At 40.3% G+C, this 12624-nt stretch overlaps 1 protein-coding gene across 19 annotated transcripts in view; it reads left to right on the forward strand.

Moving 5' to 3' along the window:
- Positions 1-12624, forward strand: part of TENM3 (teneurin transmembrane protein 3) — a 1270502-nt gene that overhangs the window by 1199004 nt on the left and 58874 nt on the right. For all 19 annotated transcript variants that reach the window (XM_019422144.2, XM_019422148.2, XM_019422152.2 and 16 more), the window contains 3 exons: positions 6589-6805; positions 7823-7942; positions 8751-9012. In XM_019422144.2, the coding sequence (XP_019277689.1) occupies positions 6589-6805; positions 7823-7942; positions 8751-9012 (599 nt within the window). The remainder of the gene's footprint in view (positions 1-6588; positions 6806-7822; positions 7943-8750; positions 9013-12624) is intronic.

A 12624-nucleotide genomic window follows, 5' to 3' on the forward strand; every position in this document is an offset into this window, starting at 1 on the left:
AGTGGGATTAGTGCTATCCTAAATTTGATTCTGCCAAAGAATCCTAGAGATTTTTTTTCAGCCAGTAAGTACGAAGAGGCGTACCTTAGTCTATGTAAGAGAAACACAGCTGTAGTCACTAATGTTACCACTACTCCGTTTGTGATAAGTGTTAGCCATAACCTCGTGTTGCTGGGGTTTTTTTCGCTCTTAGTATAAAGACAAGTCTGTAGTGAATCTGTGTGTGTGTGTGTGTGTGTGTGTACCTGCATATAAATCCTTATGTAAATGTACAAATATTTCTTTTGGGCAGATGTTAAGAAGCGAAATTTCTAGGTGGAGGGGTGTTTAAACGTTTTAATTTTCGTGGCCAAATTGCCTCGCATGTGGGTTTCGCTGCTATGCGCTTCATCGGAAGGAGAGTGCTTATTTCTCTGTGCCCACGGTCTGCAGGTGATCATTGTACAGAAACAAAACTGTCCAACAAGTGAAAAATAGGAATGTTGTCTGACAGGTGAAAGTGACTCCCATCTTTATTAATTTCATTTGCATTGTTCTAATTACTGGCTAGATTGATGATCCTTATCTATGTTTCTTGGCCATTTGTGTTTCCTCTTTTGCTAATTGTTTATTTATTTCTCTGGCCCGTTTTCTTCCTGTTAGTTGTTTGACTTTTTTTTTTTTTTTTAATTTTTAGGAGTATTTTGGTAGATGCTACTTAACAAATTCTTTGTTGGGTGTGTTGCAGATGTTAGGTATCTTTCATCATGCAGAAGTTTTCCTTGGTAGGAGGCAGATTTTTATAAGGTTTATCTTTTTATGAATTCTGGGCTGTGTGTCTTCAAAAATAAATAGGGCCTTTTCCTTTGTAAGATTATACGTAGTGTTTCATACGTTTCTTCTAATGCTTTTTATAACTGTGTGGATTGGTTAATGTCCAATTAATCAAGACCTCTATTTTAAAATAATAACTGTTGGGGTAAGAAAAGAAACCAGAATTCAAGGATTAGCATAGTACTGGGGGTTAGAGAAGGGTGAGCAAATAAGACCGGAAGGTGTCTCTGCTTCCCCTTTAAGACATCATTTTGACCTGTTTCAATCTAATTATCGGTAGGAACCGAATCCATTCTTCCCTTCCTTCCAGAAAAACATTGTGCGCTGACTTAGTGCCAAGAAGGGTACTAGATACTGGGGATACGATGGCGGGCTCCATCAGCTCTCAAGGGGCTTCCCAAGCCATTGTCTGAGCTGCTGGCTGAAGCAATTGGGAGAAGGGCCTGGGGGTGAGGGTGTAGAGAGAGGTCAAGGTCTCCAGGCAGAGGAAACCATCAGACTGAAGTGTAGAGAATGAGGAGTTGGGACACGCCTGGAAATTGGGAAATGAAAATGTCGTGGAGATCTTGTCAAGGGACCACGATGGTGGCTTGAAGGCTGGTTTCTAGGAAATGGAAAGAGACTGATTCGAGAGATATTTGGGGTGAAGGAAAGAAGGACCTGGTAATTGACTCAGTGCAGAGAAAAAGGAAGGGAGGAGTCAAGGATGACATTCAGGTTTCTACTTGGAGAGACTGGACGGATAGATGATGGGCTCATTCACCGGACTAGGAAATACAGAAGAAAGCAGCACATCTAGAGAAGATTAGATGTGTTTTAGATGCACTAAGTTTTTGATGCCTGTGTAATATCCAAAAGGAAATATCTGGAAGGCAGTTTGGAGATTTGAAGTGCAGAAGAATGATCAGCCTGGAGACACACGAACATAGAGACCAAACCCGTGAAGAGACCACTGATACAGAAGAACAACAAGAATAGACAGAGACACAAACATGATCCCAGTTCTGTCATAAACGAATTTCATGCGTTTCACAGAATGGTGACTTAGGAAAGTAATGAAAGGTAGACCCAGACACTTCAAAAATTCTGAAGTCTATGGGTAAATTCCCTCAGAATAATTTATATCTTAATTTATAATTTCTACCTCTACCTCTAACTTGGATGGGGGGAAAGGGGCTTCCTAATATTGTAGGGAGGGGCGGTGGACATTATCTTTTGAGTAAAAACAGAAAATTCATTAAAAGGAGATTCACCTGTTGGGATGAGCACTGGGTATTGTATGGAAACAAATTTGACAATAAATTTCATATTAAAAAATAAATTAATTAAAAAAAATAAACCAAGGCAAAAAAAAAAAAAAAAAAAAAACAGGTTCAAGTATCCATAGCTGCTGAAAGAAGAAAGTGAGTTTTGATAAGCAGGTTAAAGCCAGCATAGAAGTAACCTAGGAAGAGACTTGGAATCAGAAGTTTTAATAATCTGACAAAGTATGTATTGTCTAAATTCGCCCAAGACAATGTCAAGAATGATTTGAAGAGCACGAGGAAATAGGCTGGGGTAGAAACATTAAAGCAAGACCAGAGGGTGGCCAACTATGACCTCTGGGCCAAAGCCTATATTTGTAAATAAAGTTTTATTGGAACACACCCTTTTCATTTCCATAAATGTCTATGGCTGCTTTCGCTCTATAAAGGTGGGGCTGAACGGTGTGGGACACTGCATGGCCAACAAAGCCTAAATTGTTCACTCTCTGGCCCTTTGCAAAGTAAGTTTGCCACCCACTGTTACAGTGCAATGGAAGCCTAAGGTAAGATGAGAACATGTTTTAAAATGATAACCAAGCAAGAATTTTCAGGATTGAGTGGACAGAGCATAAACTAAATTATCTGCTTTAATGTAAAGCAGATAATTGAATAATAATGTATAATAATAATGAATAATAATGATGAATAATAATGTAAGCAGATAATTGAAGTTGTTATTCAGTGGGTTTTGAGAACTTCTGATTTTCTTTAGATTTTTTTATGATTAATTCTATTAGAGATGATGTCTACACGAATACAAATTTAAGCTGACCTAATATTCCTGATACTACCTGGAATCTCAATGATTTTGAGAAGCTATTCCACAAAGACAATTTTACTACCCTGTACATTTGGGCAAGTGGGTAATCAACTTAGTTGTACTAGATAGCCCTACCTGTGTAAGTACAAAGAATGACAAATGTTCTCCCAAGTTATAGGGAGCCAGATTCATAACCATCCGTCAGTTGCTTGGGCAAGTTACTGATAAACTCTGCAGAAGAATAACAAACTGTGTGTCCCTGCATCTTGGCTGTTGAAAATGAGATTCCTTCTCTGATTGATGTTAGCAGAGAGGCTTGTAAAAATGCATTTCCAACTGATTAGTTCAGAAGGTGTCAATCTCATGCAGTTTTATGACCTGCAGACTACATAACAGATGTACATTTGCTTTTCGTAAACTAACAAAGACGAATGGCTAAATTTGAGTATTCTTCTTGGGCAACTGTACCATTTATTGCCTAAAGGAAGACACTGGGGGAATAGTGTCAGGAAGGAAAGGATGAGGGGCAGTTAACCTTTATTTTTCAAGATTCATGGAGATAAAATACAATAATTGGAAGTACTTTCTCTTCCAAGTGAGTAATCTCTTTCTAAGCTAAAGGATGAACGTAAGGGAAAAATTTGCAAGAATAGAAAATGTTTGTGTAAAATGATTCTCCCAAGCATATGCACACCCACTCAAAAGTCATGGAGTGAGAACTCTGAAATAGATCATAAAACACGTAATTAAAGATTCCTTATAAGGGGCGCCCGGATGGCTCAGTTGGTTGGGCATCCAACTTCGGCTCAGGTCATGATCTCACGGTCTATGGGTTCGAGCCCCGTGTCGTGCTGAAAGCTCAGAGCCTGGAGCCTGCTTCAGATTCTGTGTCTCCCTCTCTCTCTCTGCCCTTCAGAACTCGTGTTCTGTCCTTCTCTCTTTCTCAAAAATAAACATTTAAAACAAATTTTTTTAAGATTCCTTATAAAATCTCAATATATAATCATGAATTGTTTCTGGAAGGGTTTTACTTTTTAATTTTTTTTTGAAGCCAGAAATGATACTGAGACAACAGTTCAATCGTCTACTATAAAAATCTGAGTCTTAATAACTGCTTCTCTTTCTTTGAGAGAAAAATACATACAACGTGTTGCATTATTATGTCTTCACGAAAAGTAAGCCTATAAGCATAGTTTTATCTTTCTTCCAAAAGTGTGGAGAAATATTTAGACATTTATCATCTTCATGGCCTTTTGGCCAAGAAAGTGGCATTTTGATAAATTTATATAAAATTTCAAAGCTCAGTTTAATTTGATTTTCTTAAAATATGATTTAAAACTTTTATCAAAGGACTAAAACTGCCCTTTCAAATAATGAATGCATCTTTAAAAAACATGATGGACATCTGCATAAAAATGTAACTATCACAAGGAAACAATACATAAGAAGATCTGCCTATCAGAAATTCTGACTCATTGTGACTCATTGTGGTTAACAAAGCAATTCAAATACTAACGTGAAAGGAGCCCAACACTATAAATTTAATTCAAGTATTTGTGTATTCGGCTTGTTTTTCAGCTACAAAGAAAATAGTGAACAGACTTTTAGTTACTGTCTCTAGATAAACTAGATCTTTCTCAGTTGTAAGTGACAGAAAATCTAACCTGAACAGGCATAAAGAAGAAGAAAATAGCTTGGCCTCTGCACCTGAAAAGCCCAGGAGCTCCAGTCCAGCCTGTTGTAAAAACCTTAAAGATGCCACTGTGACCTATTGTCTTTGTCTCCAGCTCTTGGCTCTGCTTCTTGAATGGCTGCATTCCGAACCAGGTTCTCCTGGATTGGCAGCTGGAGGGATGCAGTCACCCCAACCTCACAGCCGTACAGCTTCAAGCCTGGGAGGAGGTGGGGGGGGGGTGGGGCGCGGGGGACAGGACCTGCAGACAGTTCCTGAAATTTACTCCAGCTCAGCAAGTTCGGTTGAACCAAACATTTCTGAACCAAACATGAAGGGGGAAATGCGCGTGGACAGGGAGGGAGGGATGGACACCTAAATGACTACGTAGAGCTGTTGCCCAAAGAAACAGAAGGGAGTATTAGGAGAAATCACAAGTGTTCCCTACCTTCTGCTTCAGGTGTGCAAAATGGCTGATCCAGGGGGCACCTGGGCTCCTCAGTTGGTTAAGCGACTGACTTGATTTCTGCCCAGGTCATGATCTCACTGTTCATGAGATTGAGCCCCGAGTGGGGCTCTCAGCACAGAGCCTGCTTGGGATTCTTTCCCTCTCTGTCTGCCCTTCCTCTGCTCTCTCTGTCTCTCTCTCTCTCTCTCTGTCTCTCTCCCTCTCTCTCTCTCTCTCAAATAAATAAACTTAGGGAAAAAAAAGGACATTGATCCAGGACCCCTCGTCTTTGGTTTCTGACCTTACTGTGTCGCTGTTGACATACTTTTAGACTGGGCAACATGACTCAGTTTAGTCTCTTTTCTTTTGTCCCAATTTGCTGTCAGATAATGGAGGGGAAAACTTACATTCTATTAATAAGAGTGTCTTCAAGCAAAAACAAATGGCTAGTGTGTTTTTTTTGAAAATAAAAGTTACTAAAAAACACTCGTGTAAATAAAATACGTAGGTCAACTAGATATTTTCGACTGAGTTTGTCATAATAGGGTCACACAAAGACCTGATACCTGGGTTTAAAGATTTTTAAGGCCATTTGATCTCCCAAGAATGATTTAAAGTCTTCAGAAACTAATATTTTATTACTCTGTGCTGAAACATGTAATTGCCAAGCAGATCACAATTCATGTATCAGCTGGCCAGTGAAAGAATGATCTTAAGGGATAATGTCACCAAATCATCATAACCTGACACTCTTATCCGCTGATGAGTTGGTTTATATGTTTCAAGCAAAATACTTACATGGGGCATTGAATGTCATTTCCTTTTGATGTTCCTGGAGAAGGCACTAGCAGATTCTTTCTACCCGCTACACTTTTCATGTCACCAACACTGCGGGTCAGTTTTCTTTTCTGATAGGCTTCTTATCATTTATAATATTATGGCGTATTTACATTTGCCACATTTTAAAGTAACACCTCCATTTTAGCAGAGACATACCAGGGGCCCAGGATCCTGTTTAAAATTTGAGAGTTGCCTTAATCTTATTTGGAACACACTTCACCTTCCTTGGGAAAGCTGTTTCCTTGAAAGATGGTTGCCTAATCTCATCCGTTTTATGTTGATTTGTGTTTGCTTCATTTCACAGACTTTCACTTTCTGGCCCTTTCCCAAATTTTAGAACTTCTCCCTAAGCAGTTTCCTATCCATTCACCAATCGCGCTCACTGTGTTAACTCCTGGTACGTTTTCTCTAAAATATAGAAGGCTTCAGTAACTATACTTAAAAATAATCTATATCCTTTCAAGCTACTAATGGATTGTTCTAATCAGTCATTTTTAATTTCTTAATCAGAATCCGTCTTGTCCGATCTAAACACTTACTCTGCGTGAAAGCAGCTGCAAATATCGTATTCATATTTCATCCGTTTCCAAAAAGTAGGCCTCATAGAAATTACTGTCAACTGGGGTGGGGGTGGGGGCGGAGATTCATCTGATACGAAAGAAAACGAACCAACAAACAAAACGTAGCGCGCGAAACGTTAGTCACAGATTAAAAGAGGAGTTCTCTCACTGGCTTCCGCTTCTCTCTGCAGATGGGCTCGTTGACTGCATGGATCCTGATTGCTGTTTACAGAGTTCCTGCCAAAACCAGCCTTACTGCCATGGGCTGCCTGACCCTCAGGATGTCATCAGCCAAAGCTTACAGTCCCCCCCGCAGCAGGCTGCCAAGTCCTTCTATGATCGAATCAGCTTTCTCATAGGGTCTGACAGCACCCATGTCCTACCTGGAGAAAGTCCTTTCAATAAGAGGTTAATGCGTTTTGTTTTTTCCTTACATAGATGCGTAGTGTTGTTATCAGCAGTTACGTGCACGTTTTACGAAATGCTGATGACCGAATCTGAGGAAAGTGCTTTTTCTTTTAATGCACTTTTTCCTCTTTCGGCAAATTCCTCACCAAACTTCGCGTTTCAAGCATTTTTGACACAGTTCACATACTTTGTCAATTTCAGTATCCGAGCCATAACGGGACATCCCATTAAGGAGTCGATAAATCTTCATTTAACTAGTTGATTTTGTTAGCGCGGTTGGAAATGTTTCAAAAGAAGCAGTGAAAAGACCCCAAAAGGCAAAGCAGAAGTGAGCTTTTTTTTTTTTTTTTTAGCTGAGCTCGCTAAATAATATAAATTATGAATTAATGTAATGGAACTGCTAACGGCATCACAGTAAGATTGCATAAGCTGTTTGGTGCTTTACAGAGCAGTAATGACCTGAAAATAAACCAGTAAGTGAAAGCAGGTGTCTTGTGTCTCACTGAGTAAAAGAAGATGATTTACGCTGAACTCCTGGATCTGCAGTAATTTAACAGCATTAATGCAGTTAGACCCAGCAGTTGATTAAAAGTTGTTCCACAAATGTGCCTTATTGCCCCTTTAAATCTTGTACTCCTTGGTCCCCGCAGATTTACGGATTGCCTTGGAATTAATTGGAAGGTATACTTTTCTTCATGTAAGCGCCAGATAGATGACTTATGAAAAAGCGCAGCTTATAATTTAAAAAATTCATCTCTAAATTATTGGTCTTGATAACTCTCCAAAAACCAGATTACAACAAATTAAAAGCCCAGGGTAAACACCAGGCATTTAGAGAATGTGAATTGCACCGAATTAAAAGGGACATTGTCTTGGGAGTATTTCAGGTCTGGTTTGGGGGAATAACAAGCGTGGGTGATAGTGTTATTTTATCCTTAGGATGAATTAGCTCTAAATCATGGTACTGTTGGCCTGAGGAGACGAACGCTCATTCTGATTCTTCTCCTTTTCCCACAGCCTTGCATCCGTCATCAGAGGCCAAGTACTAACTGCTGACGGAACTCCTCTCATTGGAGTAAATGTCTCGTTTTTCCATTACCCAGAATATGGATATACTATTACCCGCCAGGATGGAATGTGAGTTAGTCCCACTGCACTGTCTTTTCTTGAAGTAGTTTCAGTATAAAAACTAGGCATTCTTATTTGACCCAATGTGTGTTATTGTTCATTTAATATAGAACTGCGACAACTTTTAGACTCCAGAAATCGGTGACGGTGCACATGACACAGACTTAAAGTCACAGGCTCACACAGTGCTTTAAAAGTTGAGCTCATGGGGCGTGTGGGTGGCTCAGTCGGTTGGGTGTCCGACTTCAGCTCAGGTCATGATCTCGCGGTCTGTGAGTTCGAGCCCCGCATCGGGCTCTGTGCTGACAGCTCAGAGCCTGGAGCCTGTTTCAGATTCTGTGTCTCCCTCTCTCTCTGACCTTCCCCCGTTCATGCTCTGTCTCTCTCTGTCTCAAAAATGAATAGACGTTAAAAAAAATTTTTTAAAAAATAAAGATAAATAAAAAAGTTGAGCTCATTTACCAAGACGTGGTAACAGTGTTGTGATTTTGTAGAATTTTCTTTGTCTTCGAAGGTTCCTGTTGAAATATTTCGAAGTGATATTTCATAAGCTCAGATGGTTCTGAAAAAGAGAGTAGATAGGTAGACAGATAAAGCGGATACGGGAAAATGTTAATGAATTGCTAAGTCTAAGTAAAGGGTATATGGGTATTCATTGTGTAATTATTTGCATACTCTTATAGATTTGAAACCCTATGATATAAAAGTTGGGGGGAAATCGGTTATCTTTATAAGGCATATTTATTTATGCAGTTGAGTGTTGTTGGAAGCTGTATGGGATCCAGATAATTCACTGAGCAATCTTGTTTTTTCTTAGGTTTGACCTGGTGGCAAATGGAGGGGCGTCCCTGACTTTGGTATTTGAACGCTCCCCATTCCTCACTCAGTATCATACGGTGTGGATTCCATGGAATGTCTTTTATGTGATGGATACCCTGGTCATGAAGAAGGAAGAGAATGACATTCCCAGCTGTGACCTGAGTGGATTTGTGAGGCCAAATCCTATCATCGTGTCCTCTCCTTTATCCACCTTTTTCAGATCATCTCCTGAAGACAGCCCTATAATTCCCGAAACACAGGTAGAATATTCTAGCAGGCAGTCCTTTTTAAGGAAACCGTCTTTCAGATCGTGCAGTGTCCCAAGAATCTTTAAAAAGGGTTGCAGAATTCCAGCACAATCCTAAATATTCTGTAGAATGAAACATAGAATGTGGGATGTGTGTGTGTGTGTGTGTGTGTGTGTGTGCGCGCGCGCTAGAATATATAACACTGTAGTAGGATATCTAGTTATTTCTTAAAGATCTATTCAAAATACTTTTTTGTTCAGGCTATACTATATGTGTATATATTTACTGGTTGTAGCCAAATAGAAAAACAGCTTAAACTCAACTAGCTGATAACGTCTTTGCTCATGCACTCACTGGAAAAAGCTTTTGGTACCTGTATGTTCCTGACCTCCTGATGGACATGGTAACAATTAATTATGGTCATTATTCTCAGTAACTTAATGTTTTATTATAATTGTAAGTAAAAAATGTTTCAGAACAGATGACTTTTTGATTTTTAGCAGCAAATATTTATTAATTGTCGCAAGATATTTTTACCTAAAAAGCTTGATATTAGGTCTTAAGTTCTAATAATTTATAACAAAGCCTATTCTCCTCAGGAAAAAAAAGAACACTAACTTTTAAAAAAATAGCCATACTGTCACTATTCCTTTTATCTACTGAAATATCTGGAGATTTTTTTTCCTTCCTATTTGTTTTCAGTTAAAAATAATTTTGAGGGGCACCTGGGTGGCTCAGTCGGTTGAGCATCCGACTTTGGCTCGGGTCATGATCTCATGGTTCGTGCGTTCGAGCCCCGCTGCTCATGCGTTCGGGCACGTGCTCATGGCTCGTGCGTTCGGGCTCTGTGCTGACAGCTCGGAGCCTGGAGCCTGCTTCGGATTCTGTGTCTCCCTCTCTCTCTGCCCCTCTGTCTCTCTCTGTCTCTCAAAAATGAATAAATGTTAAAAACAATTTTTTTTAGATAATAATAATTTTCAGTTTGGGGCACCTGGGTGGCTCAGTTGGTTGAGGGTCCAACTCTTGATTTCGGCTCTGATCATGATCCCAGGTTTCTGGGATTGAATCCCACATAGGGCTCTGTGCTGATAGTATGGATCCTGCTTGGGATTCTCTCTCCCTCTCTCTCTGCCCCTCCCTTGTAGACTCTCTCTCTCTCTCTCTCTCTCTCTGTCTCTCAAAAGTAAATACATAAATGTTTTTTAAAAGGAAATAATTTTGAGGTTTTAAAGATAGGACATTAGGTACGATAATAGTGGACTTTATTCGTAAATAGCCAAGTAAAAATATGTGGTCTGTCAAATAACAGCAGCACACAGCCGCTTTGTCACATTCATTCTTCAAGTCTTTATTGAATACCTGTTCTGCACCAGGCGGTGTTAGAATGGGATGAAGCAGTAAGCCAATCAGATGAATGCCTGCCCTCAGGGAGCTTGCCAGCTAAAAGGGGGGAGAGACAACACACAGACAAATGTATGTCAGGTGATGAATAAGACTTATTTTTCAAAGGTAAAACGGTTGGGGGTGCCATTTTACGAAGGGTGGTCCGGGAGGATCTCTTTGATAAGTTGATATTTCAGCTGAAACTTAAAGAAAGTGAAAGAGTAGTTAGAAGGGTCTTCCAGACAGCGTAAGGAGCAAGGTCAGAAGCTCCGAGGGAAGAGCGTGCTTGGCCTATTCACAGAACGGCAAAGAGGCCAGCGGGTAGGGCTTGAGTGAAGGAGTGACACCCAAACCCGGAGTCATTGAAGATGGTGGCACGGTTAAGGACCGTGTGTGTACTTTGAGTCATTGGAAGCTGTTGGAAGCTTTAGAGTAGAGCGGTAACAGTTGCCGATTTCCTTCTTAAAAGGATCACTGTCATTGCTACACTAAGAATATTTTTTTTTTTTTTTAACATTTATTTATTTTTGAGACAGAGAGAGACAGAGCATGAACGGGGGAGGGGCAGAGAGAGAGGGAGACACAGAATCCGAAGCAGGCTCCAGGCTCCGAGCCATCAGCCCAGAGCCCGACGCGGGGCTCGAACTCACGGACCGCGAGATCGTGACCTGAGCTGAAGTCGGACGCTTAACCGACTGAGCCACCCAGGAGCCCCTACTAAGAATATTTTATATTGGGGAAAGGTTCAAATAAGGAGACCAGGTGGGAGACAGTCTCAGTAAGTAGGAGAAAAGATGGTGCCTTGAACAAAGGTGGTTAGGGTGGAAGGTGTAAGGAGGGGACATGTACGAGCGGAGTCCAGGGGAGAGGTTGGAAGGAAAGATACTAAACCTGGGGGTCATCAGTGTTACGGATGAACATAAAGCATAGGATGAGAAAGAACCCCCAGGGAGGGAGTACAGATAGAGAGCAGAGGAGACGAGCGGAGAAGGTCCAGGATAACAGGTAAGGAGAACTTTCACAGGCAACTATGATGCAGAAGAGACCCCTGGATGATATGCTGCGTAACCAGGCGAACTTTGGGCTGAAGCTTTTATTAGAAATTCACTGTAGCCTTATGCACTGTAGTGCTTCCTCCCAGGGGTCATCGTGCAGTCAGGCTGAGCTCCTTGCCAGTCCTTAAATAGATTTAACCTTGAAGCAGTGTCTGTCTGTCTATAGGGGGCAAACTTTCAGCAAACCGAGTCACTGAAATGGGTTGCAGGTAGTCAACAGTTGCAAGAATACATGAAGGGTTCTTTTCCCCATTCCATCAAACAGTCAACCAACATTTGGTAGAAATTTGCTGAGAGTCTAATGTGTACCTGGTACTCTACTAGGATAAAAAGATTAGTAAGGCATGGCTCTTGCCACTCTAAAGTGTGATCGAGATTTGAAAGAACTCTGAAAGTTCAAGAGGGGTCCATTCCCAAAGAAGCCAAAAACAAGCATCACTGAGGAGGTTGACCTTCAAAAGAGGGAAAGGATATTCCAGATGGAAGAAAATGTGTAAGCAACCACATGGTGGTAAAACCAAATAATGTCGTATTAAAGCTGATGGACCATTTAAATGTAGGGCATATAAAGGGAAAGCCTGGGGCCAGGTTACCATACAGTGGAGACCTTGAATTCTTTAGGCAATATGGAACCGGGGGGCCCATGGCATTTTTTCAGATTTCTCTAAAGCTAACTCAAGTGACAAAACGTGTAATTGCTAGAAGGAAACAGACGAATCGGTGAACTGACTAGTGTTCGCTGTATTTCCATGCACGTCCAGCACTGAGACAGAAGGTGCCCAACACGCACAATGGTACTAGAGAAGAGGAAGCAGATTAGACTGAGATTTGGAAGGTAGAAGTGACAGGATGTATCTCTTTTTTTTTTTTTTTTTTGACTGGATAAATAATTGTATTTATTTATTATAAAATAAAATACTCATTAATGTATTATCAAACAAAATAAGAACAATAACAAAATTAGAGAAAGTAAGCCTTTGTGTTCGTAATTTTACTCCGTTTTTTTAGTTTTATTGCGCTTTCTAACCGAATATGTAATGGGGTGAAGAATGAGGCTTACAGATCAGACAGCTGGTAAAAAAAAAAAAAAAAAAAAAATAGGCTTAATGGTTGATTTTTTCCACTCTGGCTAGATTTACTTTTCCCTCTAATGCAAAATAACATGGTCAAGTTAAATTACATAGGA

This window comes from Panthera pardus, unplaced genomic scaffold (genome assembly GCF_024362965.1).
Source record: "Panthera pardus isolate Hobbes unplaced genomic scaffold, ASM2436296v1 HiC_scaffold_13, whole genome shotgun sequence".
Classification (NCBI taxonomy): domain Eukaryota; kingdom Metazoa; phylum Chordata; class Mammalia; order Carnivora; family Felidae; genus Panthera; species Panthera pardus.